Below are 21,892 nucleotides of genomic sequence, written 5' to 3' on the forward strand. Positions count from 1 at the left end.
TCATGCATGAACTAGTACCATAGGCCTATTGCACTGCCGTGCAGTGATAACACAGGTGTCATTACCACTGAAATGTGATGAGCACTTAGTTTCTTTCTAATCCCCAAATGGTGCCCATACTGTTATCTGCATTATCAACGTATGGTTGCAAACCTCTCTAACAGACATTTAAATGGTTGAAGGGCAATGAGGACTCTCTCTAGACACTCCATGAGACGTCTGTTATCATGGTATGGTGATAATCATGGGATGTCTATTATCAAGGTACGGTGATAATAACGGGATGTCTATTATCCCCATATGATGATGATAAACTGCCAATAAGAAAGGTTTCTACACCAAGGGATTTCCCCGGACAGAGACAATGCAGTATTAATGCAATAAAAACAAAAGAACATAATAATAAGAAGAATAATGTATATACAACTAGAAAAAAATTGTAAATCTCATCTCATCATCTTGCAATATTAAAAAATATTGCAATAAAAAGAATAACCTTACTGACACAGTTAGTTGTAGCAGTAGTAGTAGTTCCCTAGGCAGTCTGGCTGAACAGCCCTGAGCCCCTTAGGAAGGCCATGGCCGAGACCGGGCTTTCCCACAGAGCTCTCAAAGAGTGTATGTTGTGTTGTTGGCGTAGGTGATTGTGTGCAATGCAGTCTTCCATAATGTGCTTAATAGTATGGGGTGTTGTGTTGCATCCTGGACAGGCATCAGCGAGGGAGTCATCCAGCCTCTTCTGGTAGCTTAAGAGGGCTGGATGGTGGCCACATCTCAGCCTGGCCAGGTGGACCCTGTCCTCATGAGGAAGATAGGATTCAGAAGGGTGGATGTCAGGAAGCCGTGCATGCAGCTGTGTGTTGTCTTTAAGTGACTGAATGGAGCGGCGAGTGATCTGAGTGTGGATATGCTTCTGGAAGCTGGTCTGAGGTGGGCGAGGGGGGAGAGATGACAGTATTTGTGTATGGTATTGTGTGCTGGGTGTTGTTTTGATGTTCCTTGGTGTGGGTGGATGTGCTGCCATGTACTGTAGTGGATGTTGTGGGTTTGTGGAGGCTGCAGCAAGAAACTGGGTGCCTCTCATGTCTAGGTGATCCTTGACTTTGAGGACTTTGGTTTCTTGATGTAGGTGGTCTGTGGGTGTAGTAGCTGTGCAGCCTGTGTTAGTAAATAATAATGAATAAAAAGCCATAGACAATGCTCTTGGGGATGCACTCAGACTGGGGACAAGACCGGGAGTCATTATAATCAGCACATAAACTGGCTGTGGATACACCACACGTGTGTCCCGGGTCAAACCCCACACGTTTCAGTCAAGCGCCCATCGCATGAATACAGTATTTTGGCGTTTATCATATTCTTCCAATATTTTTCTCAAATGCAGGTTGAGCATCCTTTGGCTGAAAATGATGTTTGTTTTCATGGCTTTTCAACCTTGCAGTCAGTGGTGCTTCATAAAATCCGTCACCTCCACATGAAAGCACATAATTTGCGTAACTGTGGGATAGCATTATCTTGATTTCTAGGGGGATGGTGCTTGTGTATCATACTCTGTGCAAGGCCTCAACTGAAAGTTTACTGTATATACAGTCAGACCCCTACTTACAGAGGATCAACTTACGAAAAATCCAGATATGAAAAAAAAGTGTGTGTGTGCGTGTGTGTGTGGGGGGGAGGGGGGAGGGGTTCAGTAATGGCAAGGAAGGATGGTGTCAGGTGAAGACAATGAGGTGAGATGATATTTGCTGTTCAGGGAAGGGTAGGGGATAAGTGGAGGAGTGGAGACAACAATGGGCTATAATCTGGAAGAGAGAGAGAGAGAGAGAGAGAGAGAGAGAGAGTAATATGAATGAAATGGACTTACAAAAAAAATGACTTATGAAAGACCTTCAAGAATCAATTATTTTCATAAGTTGGGGACAGTCTAAATAATATCATCATCATCATCATCATCCGGACCTCCTTTCCCACCTAAGGGCAGGGTGAGGAGTAGCAATGTCCAGACAGCCCAAACTTGCTCAAGCCAATGAGCCACATTTCCATTCCCTCATCATTCAAGCCCCCAGAATTCTGGCTCTATCTGATACGCCAAAAACATGCACCACGTTCTGTAGCTTCACATAAACGTGTCTGACAGAGTCAATCCAGATGCTGTCACGTTAAAATGGGGTGCCAAATCCCCGATCATGCGCTTCTCCTCACAATATTCATCCAGCCAGCTCGATCTCTTGTCAGTTCCCTAGCCTCACCGACTTCCAAACCTCTCTTCCTCAAACACTCATCCACCATATCTCTCCACCTCCTTGGCCTACCTCGCCTCCTCCCTCCTTCAAATTCGCTCAGGTAAACCTTTTTCACCACTCTACTGTTATCCATTCTATCCACATGACCATACCATCTCAGGACACTCTCTTCGATTCTGGTGTCCACCGACTGCCTCCCTCCACACCTTTCACGAATCACACTATTTCGTATCCTATCCACCCTCTGTACTCCACATACATTCCTCAACAGTCTCGTTTCCACTGCTCTTACTCTTGACTTTTCATTTTCATGCCACACCACAGTCTCACACCATAAGTTAGAGTTGGCACTAACACTCCGTCATGTAAGCCTCGTGCAGCTGCAACACTCAAGCCTCCTTTTCTTATCAAGGCCTTCATTGCACCAGCTACTTTTCTTCCTTGTGTCACTCTACTTTCAACTTCTTTTTCACATTTTCCTCTCTATACTATCACTGTACCCAAGTATTTGAACTCTCTCACCATTTCCAGTCTCACTCCATTCACTGTGACATCACAATGGGAGTCACCTTCTCTCTCAATAACCATCACTTTACTCTTCTCTACATTTACTCTCAAGGCACAACGCTCACAGATATCAACAAAACTCTTCACTAGCCTACCAAGTTCCTGTCTGGTACTTGAAAGCAGTATTGCATCATCAGCATACAACAAATTTGAGATATTCCACCCATCATCATTCACTACCAACATCATCCCTCTCTCCATTACTTGTGTTTTTACTTCTCTCATCACCCCATCCATATATATATTGAACAACCATGGGGACATCACACAACCTTGTTGCACACCCATACCGATTGTGAACCATTCACTTACATGCCCATTAACCCTAACGCATGCTTCGCTACCATCATAAAAACTCTTGACAGTACATAGCAGCTTACCATGTACACCATACATGTGCAAAACTTTCCACAATCCTTCTCTGTCTACTTTATTGTATGCTTTTTCCAGATCCATGAATGCCATAAACACCTTATGGTCCTTCTCACAAGCCTTCTCTGCTATCTGTCTCACTGCAAATACTGGATCCACACATCCTCTGCCACTCCTAAAACCACCCTGTTCGTTTTCGTTTTCATTTTTAAAGGCTCCAACATGCTTCCATGTGTCAGCCTTGGTCACCTAATGGCGGCTCTCCACGCTGCACAATACATTGCAGCCTCCCTGTTCAGTCCCTTAACCCTGAGGACACACTTAATGACCTCGTCCCATGTCTTTCTCGGTCTACCCCTCATAACCCCACCCTCAATATTAACACTTCTCACCTTCTTCACCCAATTATCATCTCCCATCCTCTCCAATGTCCAAACCATCTCAATCTACCTCTTCTCATCACAACATCAATACACTCCAGTCCCATCCTACCTCTCAACTCTTCCATCGTAAACCCAGCCCCTCCAGGCCTTGGACGCAGGGACGCACTGCACATCCACCTAATCATTGTCATTTCTGTACGTCTGAGCCGGCGAATATCTTCCTCCTTCACTGCCCAGGTCTCACTACCATACAGCATTACACTCCTAACACATGCTGCATACAAAGACCCCTTAGCACGTAGAGAGAGTCCTCTCAATGTCAGGAAAGGCAAGAGCTCCCTGAACTTCTTCTAACCACTTCTCACCCTAGCCACAGAGCTAGCTCCAACCCCACCTCCAGCACACAACATGTCTCCCAAATAACAAAACTCTTCCACACACTCAAGAGATTCACCAGCAAGTTCAATCCTTTCACGTCTGACAATCTCCACCTGCTCACCCCGACACACCGTACACATATAATCAGCATTATCTCGCAGTCTACCTTTGATACCACTACATCTCTTATGCACCCATTTATCACACACACCGCACAATATGGAATTACTTCCCACGCCCTTGTGGCAAACTGCACATGGCCACTCTCCCTCGTCTTTGACAGTACCACCACCAGTCCTAGATATCATCACTTTTGTTTGATCTGCATTTACCCTTAAAACCTTGTGCCCCATACCATCTCTCCACTTCCTAACCCTTTCCTCCGCCTCCTTTTCGTTCTCTGCAATCAACACCAAATCATCAGCATACAACAACTCCCACAGGAGTCCGTTTCTAAAGTCACGTGAAAGGGCTTCAAGTACCATGATAAACAACATGGGACTCAAGACTGACCCCTGATGCACACCAACATTCACGGAAAACTCATCACTCAAATCTCCATTCACTCTTACCTGGGTGCGAGCACCCACATACATAGCCAAAACCACCCTAACCAGCCACTCCTCCAAGCCAAGCTTTCTCATTGCCCACTTCACCACCTCTCTAGGGACTCTGTCAAAGGCCTTTTCCAAATCAACAAAAACAAAATAAAGATCCCTTCTCTTACCAATATATTTTTCCTGAAGCTGATGAACGATGAATATAGCATCAGTGGTCCCCCTACCTGGCATAAACCCAAACTGCATCTCATCAATATTCACTCTTTCTCTAATCATACCTTCTAAAACTCTCTCCATTACCTTCATTATTTGATCTAAAAGCTTTATACCTATATGATTTCCTCTTTCCAGGGCATCACCCTTCCCTTTATACACATTTACAATTACACTCTTCAGCCAATCATCTGGGACAACACACTCATAGATAATCCTATTTATCAGGTCAGTGACTAAACTCACCCCTATATCGCCTGAGGCCTTCAACATTTCGGCAGTCAACCCAGACACACCTGCTGCCTTCCCCACCCTCATCCTGCCTATTGCCTCCCTCACAGTAGCAGTATCAATCAAAGGCCAAGGGCCAGACACTGGATCTGCTGGCTCCAAACCTTCCCTGTCCCAGTCAAACTCCTCATTCAACAACCGGTTATAATGCTCTCTCCATGCATCTTTAATATCCTCACTGTTCACCACTACCCTTCCTTCATCATTCTTCACACACTGCTCACGTATAATATCCCGATTATCCCTCTTCGCTTGCCCTGCCACCCTAAATATCATATTTTTCCTTTCCCCATGATTTAGGTTATCAAGTAATAGTCTCTGTGACTCAGACTTTACCCTGTATACCTCTCTTCTAGCCCTACGCTTGGCAGCCAAATATTCCTCTTTGCTACCACCCTTCTTCCATTCCCGGAAAAGCCTTCTTTTCTCCTTAACTGCAGCTTCTACACCCTCATCCCACCACCAAGTTACTTTATGTCTTGGTGGTCCTTTTGTCCAACTGCATGTTAAATCAGTAACTCTCAAGAAATTGTTCTTGAGGGCTCTGTACTGTTCATTAACGCCTCTGTCTACAGCTCCCTGTTCAGCCACCACTCTCCTCAACTCGCTATAGAAGGCATCCCTTACTACTTGGTTTTTCAGCTTCCATATTTTCCTCCTAGGTACATAAGTCCTCTTTTTCATCACATGTTCTTTGAGCACCATATCACAAATCAATAGTTTGTGCTGCTACACACACTCCTCGCTTCCTATAACTGTAACATCCCTCACTAACCTCCTATCGGCCCTCCTAACCAGAAAATAATCTATCTGACTGCTATTTCCCCCAGACTCATACGTAATTAACCTACTGTCTCATTTCCTAAAATATGTGTTGCACACAATCATGTCCGTTGCCTCCCCAAACTCGAGTATCCTTTCCCCTTCTGCATTCCTTAGACCATACGCACATCCCCAATGCACTCCTTCAAAACCTTGTGCTGCTTCACCTACATGACCATTTAAGTCCCCTCCCAAAATCACTATCTCATCATCCCGCATACCACCCACTACACGTATTAAATCATCTCGAAATCTATCTTTCTCTGCTTCATCCAATCCTGCCTGTGGAGCATATGCTGATATAATCGCAACTATTTTTCTACCCAACAGAATTTTCTCACTACCAATATCCTATCGCTTACTCTCAAAACATTCATAACATATTCCACCCATTTCTCCGCAACCATCACACCAACACCTCCATATCCGTCTGTCTCCCCCTGCCAAAACAACTTATAGCAACAGTACTTCCCAACAATCTTTTTGGCTGATCCACCCCTGTACCGGACTTCCTTCAAACACGCCACATCCACCCACCTCCTACTGAATGCCTCAACAACTTCCCCTCAAACTTCCCACATTCCATGAACCCACCCTCATCCCCATGGGTGATTTACTGTCCTCAGGCTTGCTTTGAAAATTATTTTGTTTTGTCATCTTCAGTATTAATAAAGGAGGGACAGACATAACACAGGTCCCACTCACTGCACAGTTCCAGGTCCAGGCAATGGATCTGGGACCCCTAGCCCACCAGCTTACCAGTGGCTGTGGTAGTGGCCTTGGGGCACCCTGCCAGGACAGCTGCAGGGACACCCTCCAAGTGCGCCTTGGCACTGCAACTATCCCGCCATTATACACCCACTGATAGGGCAGCCTCCTGGGGCGCTACTCCCAGGTTCAGGCCCCTCTCTATTGGGCAGAAGCGGCAGCCAGGGAACCGCAATGCCCTGTACCCTCTAGCACAGGCCCCATCTCACCCTGGACCCACGATCTATGCCGGCGGAACCCCCGCCACGCCTCCCCCCAGAAGTCCGCCACTAGGTAGTGGGGGCAAAGTTTTCTGGCTGCATGCCCTTGCTGGCGCCAACCCCTGTAATGTAGTGGGATACGTTGTGTGAAATGTAAAGTGCATGTGGTGTAGTGCACAGATAGTTAGAGGAAATGTTTGGGAGAGTATACTGGTCTACTCTCCATGTTACTGTCACACTGAAAAGGTCAGCAAAGGGGGATGGTTAGATAGCTAGTGAAACAGGAGCTCCAGCTCTCCCTATCACCGGCATTCCCATTCCCCTCGGGAGTACTACCCTGTTCGGCCCGTGCTATGGCCTCCTCCTACTCAATAGGACTTCTGACATCTCTCATACTTTCTATATAATTTCATTCATTCATTCATTGCCAGATGCCATGTATCCCAGACGGGGTGGCCAATGGCTTAGAGTTAATTGTTTTACAGGGAGGGGCACTAATCCTCCACCAACCCCACTTGACATGTAGGGATGCCAACAGCATCTGGTGTTCCCAGGCGGTCACCCATCCAAGTACTAACCAGACCCAACTATACCTTCCCTACCACACTCAATAAACTTATGCCACAATAATTCTTGCACTCACTTCGCTCACCTTTATTTTTGTACAGGGGTACAATCACAGCCTTTTTCCACTCTGTGGGCACAGTTTCACTCATCCATGCCTTCTTACATATCTCCAACAAGCACTTCATTCCACTCTCTCCACTGCACTTAAGCATCTCTGCATACACCTCATCAACCCCAGTAGCTTTCCCATTTTTCAGCCGTTTCACAGCGCTCTTCACCTGCGCGAGTGTCACGTCTCCTGGCACTGCATTCCTTTTCTGCACACCCCAAAAACCAATCACTACAATTCCGCACCTCTTTCCAGAATAACTTCCTATTTTCTGAGTACAGTAGTTCGCATTCATTTTTCTTCCCAGATCATCATTTACCTCCTTCTTTTCCTCTTCACTAGTCTCTTTAAGTGGTTCTTGCTCTCGATATACTCAGTTCTTATTTCAACTGAACCCCTATCCTATAACCACTTTAGCCACTTCTTCCTCTTTTCCTCCATCGCTCGCTCAACCTCCTCATCCCACCATGCCGTAACCTTCTTTTTTGTCGATGCTCTTGCCACACCACACATCTCGTTAGCTTCCTATCTAAGCAGTCCCTATATGCATTCCACAGGCTGTCCAGATCCAATTCATTCCAGTTCACTGAATCTAACTCGTCCTCTACTTTGGTCCTGTAATATACATATATATATATATATATATATATACTGTATATATATATATATAGAGTAATCACTCTAATATCCGGACGCCCAATAACCGAACATCCCCACTACACCGACCTTATCGTCCTGGGATCCAAAAAAAAAAAAAAAAAAAAAAAAGGAGAGAGAGAGAGAGAGAGAGAGATTTTTTGCCGTTCGTAATTTGAACTCGCCGCGCGCGCCGCGGGAGAGCATTGTTTTAGTTCGTCATTCCTCAGACGTCCGATAGAGCGCCGCTGCATCCTCCCCACTTCCCGCCTGTCTCTCACCGCGACTGGACCTACGCTCTTCGCAATGGCTGCCCACGTGCTCGCTTTTGTGGTGGTGCCGTACTTGCTGCAAGGCCTCCTGCTGCTCTCGGCCCTCCTCTTAGTGTGTGTGATGATGGCCCCGCCACCTGAGAAAAGGAAGAGAGTGGTGTTGACTCTGGAAAAGAAGAGGGAGATATTGGAGAAAGTTGATGCGGGTTGGTCTTCTTCCCGCATTCTCCGCGAGTATAACCTGGCCCGGTCGACTTTGTTCGATATCAAACGTTCCCGAGACAAACTCATGCAGTACACGGCTGACTTCTCGTCGAGAAGCAAACGCAACGTGGAAAGGAAGGTTATGTTTACCCCCAAGTTTGCAGAAATCGACCGATCCACGTTGATTTGGTACCGACAGCAATGTGCAGCTGGTGTGATGGTACGTGGAACGGAGCTGAAGGCTGCTGCTGAGAAGTTTGCAAGGCTTCACAACGCCCTAGACTTCAAGGCATCCAAGGGTTGGCTCTTCGCGTTCAAGTTGCGACATGGCCTTACTAACCGTAAAGCATATGGCGAAGCATTGGACGCTAACGAGGATGGAGTTGATGAGTTTCGGCACAAGGTGAAAGGCTTGATCGACAGGGAGGGCCTCACTCTCGGTCAAGTCTATAACGCAGATGAAACTGGCCTATTCTATCGCTCGCTGCCAACGAACACTCTAGCCGAGGAGACGGAGAAGAGTGTACCTGGCCGCAAACTTTCTAAGGAACGGATATCTGCTTTGTGTTGTGCCAGTGCTAACGGCATGCACCGGCTTCAGCCTGTTGTTTTTGGCCGTGCAAAGCAGACTCGGTGCCTTCGTGGGGTGATGGATGTCCTTCCTGTCGTATGGTACCATTCTTTGAAAGCATGGTTCACAGCTGTGATTTTCAAAGACTGGTTTCACCGTCACTTCGTCAAGGAGGTCATCCAGTACCAGACGAAGACACTGGGAATCCCTCGCGACCAGGTAAAGGCTCTCCTTCTGCTCGACAATGCACCTGCCCACTCGTGCGACAAGGACTTGGTTGCTGAGAATGGCCGTATTAGGTGCATGTTTCTGCCACCTAATACGACTGCTCTCATTCAACCCATGGACCAAGGAGTGATCGTGGCAACAAAGCACCTGTACCGTCGGAAGTTCCTGGACGAGGTGATGGTTGTTCTCGAGGACCAGGACGAGCGCAGGGAAGGACGTGACACTCGAGGCAAGCGGACTTTGGAAAACCTTTGCCGCTACAACATCAAGTCTGCGCTGTACAACTGGGCTAGTGCATGGAAGGAAGTCCCTGTGAAAACTCTTGAAAATGGTTGGTCTCGTCTGCTTCTCGGAACAGATGTGGAGTACGATTTTCTGGGCTTTGACATGGATGACTTCCATGCAAGGCTACGTACGCACAGTGACGTTGTTGATGTGGACGATGTACGTGAGTGGTTGGACGACAACGAGGGCGATCCTGGGTATCAGACGTTGTCTGATATCGAGATCGCGTCTTCGGTTGCTGGTATCAGTCCCGAACTTGAAGATTCCGACGACGAAGGCGACGATGATGCGGACTCCTCTCAGCAGGACACTACTCCAGCCATCCCCAAGCTGAGCGCACTCCGGGAACATCTAGAGTTCGTCCTAGACTACCTGGAACACCCGGACTGCGACAGGGAGATGGGGCCCTTGGGACTCGTGGAGGAAGTGCGTGCTTTCAGGCAGCGCATCATCAATCGCCAGAATCATCGGTCCTTGCGTCAGTCAACGATTGACAGTTTTTTCAGGCCCGTGACCTCCGCTGTGCCAAGCCCTGGCTCCACTCCGTTGCCTCCCCAAGACAGGCCCTCATGCTCCGAGCCACAGCCCAGCACATCAGCTACAGTGGAGTCACCGCTCGACGTGAGTTTGCAGCTTTCGTCAGAGTCTTCTGCAGTCGGTACGCCATCACCACGACCCAGCGATGCACCCCTTGGTCGCCTGCCAGTGATACTCTCGGACTCTGACAGTGAATAAACAGCAAGAACTTCTCCACTAGACCACACGGGAATTTTGAGTGTTGTGCAGTGAAAAAAACGGTGTGTTGTGTTAAGGTTTTCGAAATGAGAGAAAAGACTCAGTGGAAACAAAATTTAACGTAACTAACCTTCTTTGTTTTGGCTTTGGAAAATAAAAAAACTTGGGAAAAGTTAATGTGCAACACTAAATTAAACTGGAACATTATTTGGACTAAAGTGAACACTGTGAAGAGAACGGACTTCTGTGTGTTATTGACTAAGTTCAGTGCAAGACTTCAGGAAGAGTGTACTGCAAGTGCTTCAGGAAATCGTTCTTACTGTCAGAGTCCGAGAGGAGGCGGTTATTCATAGAGGTGGCCAGGGACTTGCTGTAAGTAGCCAGAATGTTTCATACTGTACTTTTTTCCATACTATACTTACCAGAATGTTTCATACTGTACTTTTTTCCATACTATACTTACCTCATGCATGTGCAGTAGGAATGTGTTTTTCAGAGTTAGGCTAGGTTAGGGTCCATAAGTACCAGAATGTTTATTAATGTATGAACATACTTCTAAACCCTCATTTTATGTTTCTTTTGCATTTATTTCAGTCATTTATGTGCCTTATTGATGTGATTTGGGTGTTAAATAAGTGCTATGCATGTCCAGAGGGAGTTGTATAGGTGTTTCTCTGAGTTAGGGTCCATAAGTACAAGTCCATAAGCTGGGGCCCAATATCCGGACGAAACCAATAACCGAACCTACCGATGGCTCTATTACTCCGGATATTGGAGTAATTACTGTATATATATATATATATATATATATATATATCATCATAATCATCATCAGCCGTTTGAGTATCCACTGCAGGACCGGCCTATCCCGACCGAAGTCGGGACGATACAGCCAATGTATCTCTACCAAGTGGCTTAGGCTGTCTGGTAGAGATTGTATGTAAGGTGAGAAGTCCTTGTAAGTAAAATAGTTGTGTTGGAGTGGCTTTGGATGTGTGTGCAGACTGTGAACCAAGTGTAATCGGCCCGCACAAGTTGACTGGATGCAAGCATGCTTTTATCGTACAGTATGCGACACTGGTTCAACCACAGCACCCCTTGTGTCCAACTATGCAGTACGTGGCCGGGTGAACACTCCCAAAGTTAATTACCCTGGTGGGGCGCAAACCCTGGCTCACCCGTGTACGAAAGCACAATCTACCACACCACAGAGGCTCCAGATATATATATGATCATCATCCAATCCTACGTTGCCCCTCGAGGAGCATAGGAGTCCGAGGCTAGGCAAGTGGGTCCTGACATTTAATATGAGAGTGACCAGCCTCATTCATCCTTGAGTGGCATTACAGGAGCAATAAAACCCACTCACTCAATGTAGTGCTGCTTTGGGTGTCTGCCCTTTCCTCTCGTCCTTCCTTCCTCTTCTGTCCTTCTTTCCTTCATTCTTTCCACTTCCTTCTGCCTACGGGTGATTTTACATCCATCATCCAATTCTGTGTTGCCCCATGAGGAGTGTGGGAATCTGGGGCTAGGCAAGTTGACCCTGACATTTAAGATGAGAATGACCAGCCTCACTCATCCCTGAGTTGCATTACATGAACAATAAACCCCAACCATCCCTTGGATATAAAACTACACAGGTTCAATCCAATTAGAGCATTTACCCACTAAACCACCAGGCACCATAATCTGGTTACATGGTTAACCTCCAGCATGGTTAATGGCTTCCTGGGGTACAGGAAACCATTTGGCTTGTCACTCAGTGTCGAGTCAACCACAGGCAGAAGGAAGAGGAAAGAAAGAGGAAAAGAAAGATAGAAGAGGGAGTGTAAAGTTACCCGTAGGCAGAGGAGGAAGGAACGAAGGAAAGAAAGACAGAAGAGGAAGGAAAGAAGAGAGGAAAGGGCAGACACTCAAAGCAGCAGTACATCGAGTGAATGGATGGTGAGTGCCCTCACCTACCACTATATACTGTACATATATATAGAGAGAGAGAGATTACATATATAAATTTCACTAATAATGAGAACCTGGAAGTACCCTTGGGATGCAGATTTGGAATAACTTTTTAACACAATCCAAGTGTTCTGAATGGTGACCAAAGGAATCATCTCAGACAAAAGAGCTAGAGCATGCCACATGGGCTTGTGTTGGGGGTGAAGTTCATTTTAAGTAAGGAAACGTAATTTCAATGACCCAGTGGAAAGATAGCAAGCCTTGTGGAGTTTTAACTGGAGACCAAAAGTACCGTTCTCTCTTCAGCTCTATGGAGTCTCAGATGATTCCTCCTACCACCACTTTAGAAGCTTGGATGGGGTTGTACAGTATGTGGCCTATGATTTCACTTCCTATGGGTGTCTCCAAAAATGCAATATAAAAACAAAGTTTAGAAAAGGTTACAAAACTTCAGGTTTGGTGAAAATGCATGATGGTTGGTGAATCTGACCACCTACTTACTTTGCTGACTGACCACCAACTTACCTTGCTGCATACATCTTGACTTGTCCAGTTTCAAACACAGGATTAACTCTTAATAGTTGCAGAATACCATGGTAAGCCACATTACCATCTTCAGATGGGGAAAAACAGGTGCTGCCCACAACATGGAAAATATGGTAAACATGAAGAGTCTTAACTATGATATGCCTTACCAACTGTTTCCCCCACTAGGGCATGTACCGAGGGTCGTTCCCCAAGTTCAGTCAGCAATGTGTGCAGTGGATCTTCACTATCAGGAGCCAAGATCTCCTCATTGTCTAGAAGTAGCTGGTGTGTTTCACAGATTTCCTGCAATGAACATCTACCATAACAATGCATAACTATATTTATAAGGGTGGAAAAAATGCCCAAAACTAATGGCTAAATGATCCTCATTACTCAAATGTGCAAAATGATCTTAAATTTGACCATCCATTCATCTATCAACCAATCCTCTGCTGCTCTATGAGGAGAAAACAAGGGCCTGGGACTAAGCTATTCAGTCTAGACATTTAAGGAATGGAACACAATCCCTCATTCCTAAGTGACAATATGCAAGCAATAAACTTCATCCAACCCCAGGACTTGATGTCCCACATCCGGCTGGAGCACCTTAGTCCACTAAACCATGCGTTATCCGCTTGCTGATCTGCTGATTTCTTGGAGTGCAGAAAATAATTTGGCCTGTCATTCATTGTAGTCTACAGATGACAGCATTAGACAATTTTTGTATTTTCCTTCGAGGATGACTACTTTCTGCACACCTTACTTTGGTTCATTCTTTTTTCTTTAATGCAAGTAAGAAGGAACTAAGAGAAGGAGCCTGCAAACCATTCCTTCCAAGGAAAAACAAAAACAAAATAGAAAGCCAAATTCTATAGATGAAGAAACATATTCCAGTTGCAAAAATTCAACAGCTTCTGTCCTTATGTCACTGTGTTTTATGGTTTTAACCTTCTTTACAGGATTCAGTAGAATGTGACAGTGACATGCCATGGGAAAACTAAGATCTCAGGACACTACCTTCACTAAGATCACCTTCAATCCTTGGAGAGTTCATTCTAGGACTGGTAACTATGTCTATCTACCTATCTACAGCCAGACACCAAAATCCTGTAAGGGGTGGCCGTTTGTCTTTGAGTTAGTTGTTTTTTGAGGAGGGGCACTAACCCTCCACCAGCTCAAATGCTGACTCGTAAGGAACACATATGTCTTGATTATATGGTTACCACCCAGTGTTGTAAATGGTTTCCTGGGTTACAGGAAACCATTAGGCTTCTCATTCAATGCAAAACCACCTGAACAGGAAAAACTGCAATAATAAAAAGTGACAGGAAAGACAAGAGAAATAGGAAGAAAGGAGGGCAGTCACAGAAAATGAATAATGATCGTGAAGGAAGAAGTAGGCAGCACTGCATCAAGGATGTGGATGAAGGTCGCCACCAGCTACCACGAGGTAACTACCAGTATGTTCTCTATGGATTAAGAATAAGGAAACAGAATGCTACCCAAATATTAAACAGAGACAGAAGTAGGGCACTGAAACTCCCAGTCACTGCGAGTGTTGAGAAGTGTAGTTATGGCAACTCTAAAGGCCATAGATTACATGGCTAGCAGCCCCACAGCTCCTATAAAACAGGACAGTGGAAATTGCAACTTGCTTTTCTTCTCACATTTATATCTCTTAAAGAGATAAAAAAAGCCAAGTTCTACATGAGAAACATGAATAAGATTATGAGTATGACTGGATACATTGTACTGTTCTGTGATTTCATTAAGTCAGTTCCATTTAATCTTCTATGTAATATTTTGTAATGAAAGGTATTCACTGTTTCAAACACATCCAGATGAAATAAGATAAAGTTTTGTAAAACTTGTTTTGCTACAATTACCTTGGCTAAAGTCTCATTAGTTGGAATTTTAGTATCCATTTTTATATATAGGGCACTGTTCTGCTAAAATCACAACACACGTTTATATGATCCAGACACCTACCTGTACTGATATGTAGATGGTGGGTCTGACAATGAGAGTGGCCTCAGAGTAACGTGTAACATTGTAGACCACCTCTGGCTCCTCCACCTCACAGCATTCCCGGAAGAATACTTTAAACCGCTCATGGCACTCAACGATAAATGGGTTAAGGCACTTCAAGTGGGAAGCTTCATCACCAAAGCCTGGAAGAATATCATCACCATCATTAACATCTAATCCAGTGTTGCCCCATGACAAGCACAGGAGCCTGGGGCTACGATGGTTGGTTCTGCCATTTAAGATGAGAGTGACCAGCCTCACTCATCAATGAATGGCACTACTATACATAAGCAATAAACCTCAACCACCCTTTAGATATAAACCTGCACAGGCTCAATTCAATTGAAGCACCTTTACCCACTAAACCACCAGGTGTCATAATCTGGTTATATGGTTACCACCCAGTGTTGTAAATGGTTTCCTGGGGTACAGGAAACCATTTGGCTTGTCACTTAATGCAGAGTCACCCGAAGGCACAGGGAAGAGGAAAGAATGAAAGAAAACAAGACAGAAGAGGGAGTATAATCACCTGTATGCACAAGGAAGAGGAAAGAATGGAGGAAAGAAAGACAAAAGAGGACGGATGGAAAGAAGGAAGGAAGAGAGGAAAGGGCAATCACCCGAGTGCTGTACTACATCGAGTGACTGGACGGTGAATGCCCCCACCCTGTCTTGAATTTTACTGAATGAAGCTTTTGTCCTCAATGGTTTAATGGAGATGGATTCTTAACCTTCAATGTGATAAAAAATAGAGTAATTTCTGTGTGTGTGTGTGTGTGTGTGTGTGTGTGTGTGTGTGTGTGTGTGTGTGTGTGTGTGTGTGTGTGAGAGAGAGAGAGAGAGAGAGAGAGAGAGAGAGAGAGAGAGAGAGAGAGAGAGATTTTAAGGGGGAAGTCAGAATAAGATACAAAACAAGACTTTCAAGACTTTCTTGTGCATTAGGATTTGAGGAACATATTTAATTCTGAAAGAAAACTTTCAAGTTCACTTTACCAAACATGCAGAAGAATTGTTACAGGTATGCTGTATGACAATGATTCTTGACCAGTGAAAGAGGATACAAGTAGACTGGAACATTAAAATGAGAATTTAGAGATGGATGAGGAGGGACTCACTGAATGACAAAACCAAATAGAGTGTGCTATGAGAGAGAATTGGCATGAGAAATATTAGAAAAGTAATGCAAACCATTAGGTTAACAGGGTTTTGACATGGTGAGAGGAGGAGAGAAGGACAACTACATGAGGAAGGTTTTAGTCACTGATGTGGAGGGAAGAGTGCCAAGAGAGGGACTGAGGAAAACTTGGGAGGAGGTCTTGTGTGAGGACATTCACGATAGGGGTTTGATAATGGAAATGGTTCAAGATCATGTTGCATGGAGAGTTGCTATCATGTGAAACTGTACACATGCTAGCATGGTCCATGTTCATTAAACATAATGTAATATAACATGTTTACTCAACTGCAAATTTTTTCACTAAAGCACAACAACCTGCACTGAATGGAATACCAGTCAACAAATGTAGTTATTCTTTTGAACATAAAACCATTACACTCTGTTACAAGCATCAGGCTATCACCAACATCATATTCATCCTAACTGTTTTCTAACTAAGGATGAGAAACTGAGTATGAAAGTTAGAGAACTACTGACACCATCTATAATATCTACAGCCAGATGTCTTAATCCAATAAGGGGTGACCACAAAAAAAATTGCTTTTTCAATGAAGGATGGGAAACAGTGTATGAAAGTTAGAGAACTACTAACAACATCTATCTACCTACAGCCTGATGTCTTAATTCCATAAAGGATGAATTCAAACATATCATTGCCATGTCATCCAGTGAAATGGACAACAAAATAATCTCTCACACATCATCCAATCAACCAAAATCCTGGTTCCACCTTACAAGTTTAACCATCTCCACATACCAGTACCGGTACTTTATTTTTTCTTTATACATGGATCTCACACACACGTACCAGACAAAGTGAATCCAGTGACTATCAAGCTAAAAAGGAGGTCCCAAACCCTTGTCAGGTACACCTTCATACATATACCGTATTAGCCATGTTGCTTTTACATTAATTTTCATCACACTTACTTTTATACAAGGTACAATCACAGCCGTTTTCAGCTTCACTAGTACAATTCAGGGTTGGAGTAACTGCATTTGTAATTTAACTGAAAATGTAATCAACTTCAGGAATACAAAATCTGTAACTGTAATTATAACTGAAAAAACAATCACATACAGTAGTTATAATTTAAATTATGACCAAGTAACTGAAATTTAATGGTAAATGTGAACTCCAAATCCAATATTAAATCAGATCAATTTCCATTATAACCATGGTCATTTCACTGAATGCCACCTACACATGATGTGGCTGAAATTGTTTTAGAGTGTTGATAGTGGAGACACCAACAGTCAGGCACTTCTGCATTTCTTCTCGAATTACATGGTAACTACTGGTCATTAACCTCGTGTATATAATTCCTCAATGTGTACTGTATGTGATGACAGGCAGCACCTTGTAATTGTACCTGTAATAATACTCAAACATTTGATTTTCAAACTGTATCTGTAATGTTACTGAGCATTGTAATCATATTTGTAATTTCAACTGTCATTAGAAAGCTCAAGGAAAACAGTTTGTGTCTGTAACTGATATTAAAGCTGTAATTGCTCCATCTTTAGTATAACCCCACTTATCCAAGTTTTCAGGCATATTGTTATTTCACACAGAGTTCATTCCTCTCCCTCTCTCTCTCCCCACTAAATTTAATTTCCACATATACATCACGAACACCAGCAACCTACCCATTCATCAATCTCTTCAGTGCACTCTACACCTCAGACACTGCAACATTACTTCACGACCACTACCAATTTCAATCGCGTTTACATCACTTTTATCTGTTGTCCCCATCCAGCAGTAAGAAACAATACAACATAACATACACACTTGCAACATTACCTTTCTTGGATGCAGCAAACTGAAGAATTTTGGCTATGCTGGCCAGGTTTCGACGCTGGTTGTTATTCAACTTTTCATCAGGCGCAACTGTGACTATGTCATATGCATCAGGAGCCACAATGGCTGAGTTTATGTACCGATAGTACACAAGGTTGCCAACCACCTGAGGATGCAAACATTAGTTAGCACTCTAAGAAATACTGATTTCAGATAATGAACAAATTTATTTTGTTATCTAATTCCCAACATACAAGCGAAGTTTATGGGACATACAGTCATACCACGACATCAGTGTTGATTTAGCAGTTAACAAATCAAGTGTGTGTATGTGTGCATGTATATATATAGATAGATAGATAGATAGAGAGATAGATAGATATATATATATATATAGATAGATAGATAGATAGATAGACAGATATATATATATATACAGTAGAACCTCTCTCATTCGGACTATATGGGGGGAAGGGTTGTCCAAATTAGCAGATTGTCCGGACCATCAGGGTAATCTTCAGTTCATACAAACTCTATCTACATATGGTATGTTTGTTAATTATTAACATATGTGGCATATGTCAACCCTACGTAACTGCAAAAGATGAAAGGATACCGGTACTAAAATAATAAAAACTAATCATGTAAGATAGTTTTGTATTGCATAATTTACAGGTAAGGCCATGACAAGAAACTAGCCTACATTTTAAATTGTAGTAAGTGACTAAGGCCCATGTAGGCAAAAAAATAAAATAATTAATTAACTGTAATATTTGGAATATAAATAAAACTTATGTAGGCAAAAAATACATTGTCATCTTTGGCATATTGATAACACCCATATGGGCAAGAAGCTAATGTTTGATGTACAAGTAAAGCACATTTAAGTACAAAAAATAACCTACAGTAATCACTAAACACTGCAGAATATTCTGACCCATTATTGTGTAAGCAAACTCCTCCTTTTAACACCTTTATTCATTACAGAAGCTACACTTGCATTAAGGGGCATGGTCAGGAGGATTAACTTTTGAAATACAGCGTAAAAATATAAATGGTTGGTGAACTAGTTGATGGAACGAATGCTAGTGTGTGTTTAAACAGGCGCCCATGTAGCGACCTAGCGTGATCCTAGACTAAACGAATGACGATCGCTTTCCACGCCGATACTGAAAATGCCTTTAGAATTACTTTCAACATATTTTTGGAGCTTATTATTTTTTAAATTTTGTCCGGATTAACAGAAGTCCGGATTAAAGGGGTCCGGACTAAAGAGGTTCTACTGTATATATATATATATATATATATATACAATCCCTACCAGACAGCCTAAGCCACTTGGTAGAGATACATTGGCTGTATCGTCCCGACTTCAGTCGGGACAGGCCGGTCTTGCAGTGTATACTCAAACGGCTGATGATGATTATGATGATGATGCTATATATATATATATATATATATATATAAAGATTTATCCTGGAAGAAAACTGTCATCATTATCATCATCCTGACCTTTTTTCCCAATCCAAGAATGGGATGAGATGGAAGCCAGACACAAGGAAAGAGAAGTATGAAAATGGGGTACTATCAACAACATACCCAGGGAAATGGGGCAACAAAACCAATCATGCCTCCAGAATCATAGCTCCATCTTATAGGCATTGCTGACTGTGAAGCTGCTGGCCTGGGAAGAAGGAGCACCAGGGTTCAAACCCTAGTGCAGGAAGCGGGTATCACTCGATTCAGGTGTCCATCCATCCTTTATGGGTTGGTAGGTAAAATAAGTACCTGGGATAACACCTACGGGAGGTATCTGTGGTAACCTGGATAATGGAGTGGCCTTGTTCCCCAAGTTACTGGGTGAATAACCCACCACAGGCTCAAAGGCCTAAATTACAGAGCTGAGCACTGCAACAAGGCATCTCATTTCTTTTACATACAAATGCTAGGCAGCTCTATCCATTAGCAAACTCTTAATAAGTGTTCTTTTGTGCATAATCTTTCCAACCAACTCCGACCCTAGTCAGTCCCCTAGTCCCATAAGTGTCCATTTCTTGCTCTCCTGCACACTTGTTTACCCTATCCATTCATCTTCTTTGGGGCCTATCTCACTCCTCCTGCCATCAAATTCACTCACACATACCCTTTCACTACTCATATCTACCATATAAGCATACACAATATCTTTCATTAATAGATTTCCTTACTCTACATCTTTCTTGGATTACATTATTTTCCTCTCCTCTTAACTCTATGCACCCCACACACATTCTTAAATAGCCCCTCTTCTACCAATCTTACTAATGATTTTTCACCCTCAAGCAATACCATGGTACACATCCATACAACTGTACAGACCTGGGGTTGGAGTAGTGAAAGGAAGGATGGGACTGGAATGTATGTGTTGTAATGAGATTGGGCTGGTGCGGGTTTATATCCAAGGAATGGTTGGGGTTTCGTAAGCAATGAACCCCGGGCTCCTACGCTCCTCGTGGGGCAACACTGGATTGTGGGGGGGGGAGAGAGAGAGAGAGAGAGAGAGAGAGAGAGAAAGAGAGGTTGAGACGGTTTGGGGAACTGGAGGGAACGGAGAATGACAAGTGGCTGCAGAGGTGTGAACATTGAAGAAGAGAGAGATGAGCCAGGTTGAGACGGTTTGGGGATATGGAGGATGACAACTGGCTGCAGAGGTGTGAACATTGAGGGAAGGGCTGCAAAAGGCAGACTGAAAAGACCTGGGATAAGGTTACAGAGTGTGACCTAAGGGATAAGTGACTGAATAGGGAGGATGCTAGAGATCGAGCAGTGTCGAGAGCCAGCATCAGGTGACCAAGACTGATGCATGCATGCATGCTGGGGTCTTTTTAAATGAAATAAAACTACAAATTTTCATGCTAACCTCTTGCAGCCTCCACGCTCAGACCTTTGATTAGTATTAACGCCTTTAAAACACCAGCAATCTTCCTTCCCTGGGCTACTAAACACGCACACTTACCTCTCTTTTCTGTTACTTTACTGAAGTATTAAAACTGCCTCATCAATTTTTCTCTCCAGTCACAACCACATCACACCAAAAGTCATCTCTCTCAACAACCATCACCTATCTCATCCAATTGTCTTGCAGGCAGACAAGCGCATCTGACATTCCAGTGCAAGCCATCATGAAGATGAAACTTCTCTAACAGGGTACCTCAGGGCTCCATTCTTTCACTAATGCTATACCTATACATGTATAATACTCTCACAACAGAACCATCCACAACCATTGCTTCATATGCAGATATTACAATAATAACTATAAACTACATCACAGACACAGCACGTACACTACAGGAAGTATAACTTAATACTCATCAGAAATGGTTTGCAGACAATGTGTGCCTCATACCCCTTTCACCAAGATCCCTGGAGTGATATATGACAGGACTCATCTTCATGGACCACATAAATGACACAGAGATGATGCATCCCCAGATTAAATGCACTTAAGACCTCTTGCAGGGATGGACTTTGGCCTTCAAAAAGAAGTATTCTCTCTAAAAGAAATTTATCAGATCAGTGATGTCCTATGCTTCCACAGCAGGGCCACCTATCTAAAAAAAAACACTATACAACCGTGCAGATTACACAAACAACATCCTATATATCATTATTGGATGCACCAATACTTTTTATGTAGCTGTATGTAGTGTATGCTGCCTTCATGGACTTGGAGAAAGCTTATGACAGAATAGATAGGCAAGGTATGTGGAAGGTATTAAGAATATACAGAGTGGAGGGGAAATTGTTGAGTGCTGTGAAGAGTACGTACGAAGGAGCTAGGGCTACAGTGCGAGTGGATGGTGAGCTGAGTGAGTTCTTTGATCTCAATGTGGGACTGAAACAGGGTTGTGTGATGTCTCCATGGCTGTTTAATATATACATGGATGGGGTTGTAAATGAGGTGCAAGGTAGGGCAGTGGATGTGGGGGTGGCTCTAATGAATCAGGGTGAGA

General features: G+C 43.7%; 1 protein-coding gene across 1 annotated transcript in view; it reads right to left on the bottom strand.

Moving 5' to 3' along the window:
- Positions 1–21,892, bottom strand: part of LOC145412858 (ras GTPase-activating-like protein IQGAP1) — a 124,389-nt gene that overhangs the window by 15,053 nt on the left and 87,444 nt on the right. The window contains exons 16-18 of the mRNA XM_080282658.1: positions 17,901–18,063; positions 14,878–15,059; positions 13,056–13,191 (exon numbers count right to left, since the gene is read on the bottom strand). Of these exons, the coding sequence (XP_080138784.1) occupies positions 13,056–13,191; positions 14,878–15,059; positions 17,901–18,063 (481 nt within the window). The remainder of the gene's footprint in view (positions 1–13,055; positions 13,192–14,877; positions 15,060–17,900; positions 18,064–21,892) is intronic.

This window comes from Coenobita brevimanus, chromosome 94 (assembly GCF_032717465.1).
Source record: "Coenobita brevimanus isolate Jiangsu-jjx chromosome 94, ASM3271746v2, whole genome shotgun sequence".
Classification (NCBI taxonomy): Eukaryota; Metazoa; Arthropoda; class Malacostraca; order Decapoda; family Coenobitidae; genus Coenobita; species Coenobita brevimanus.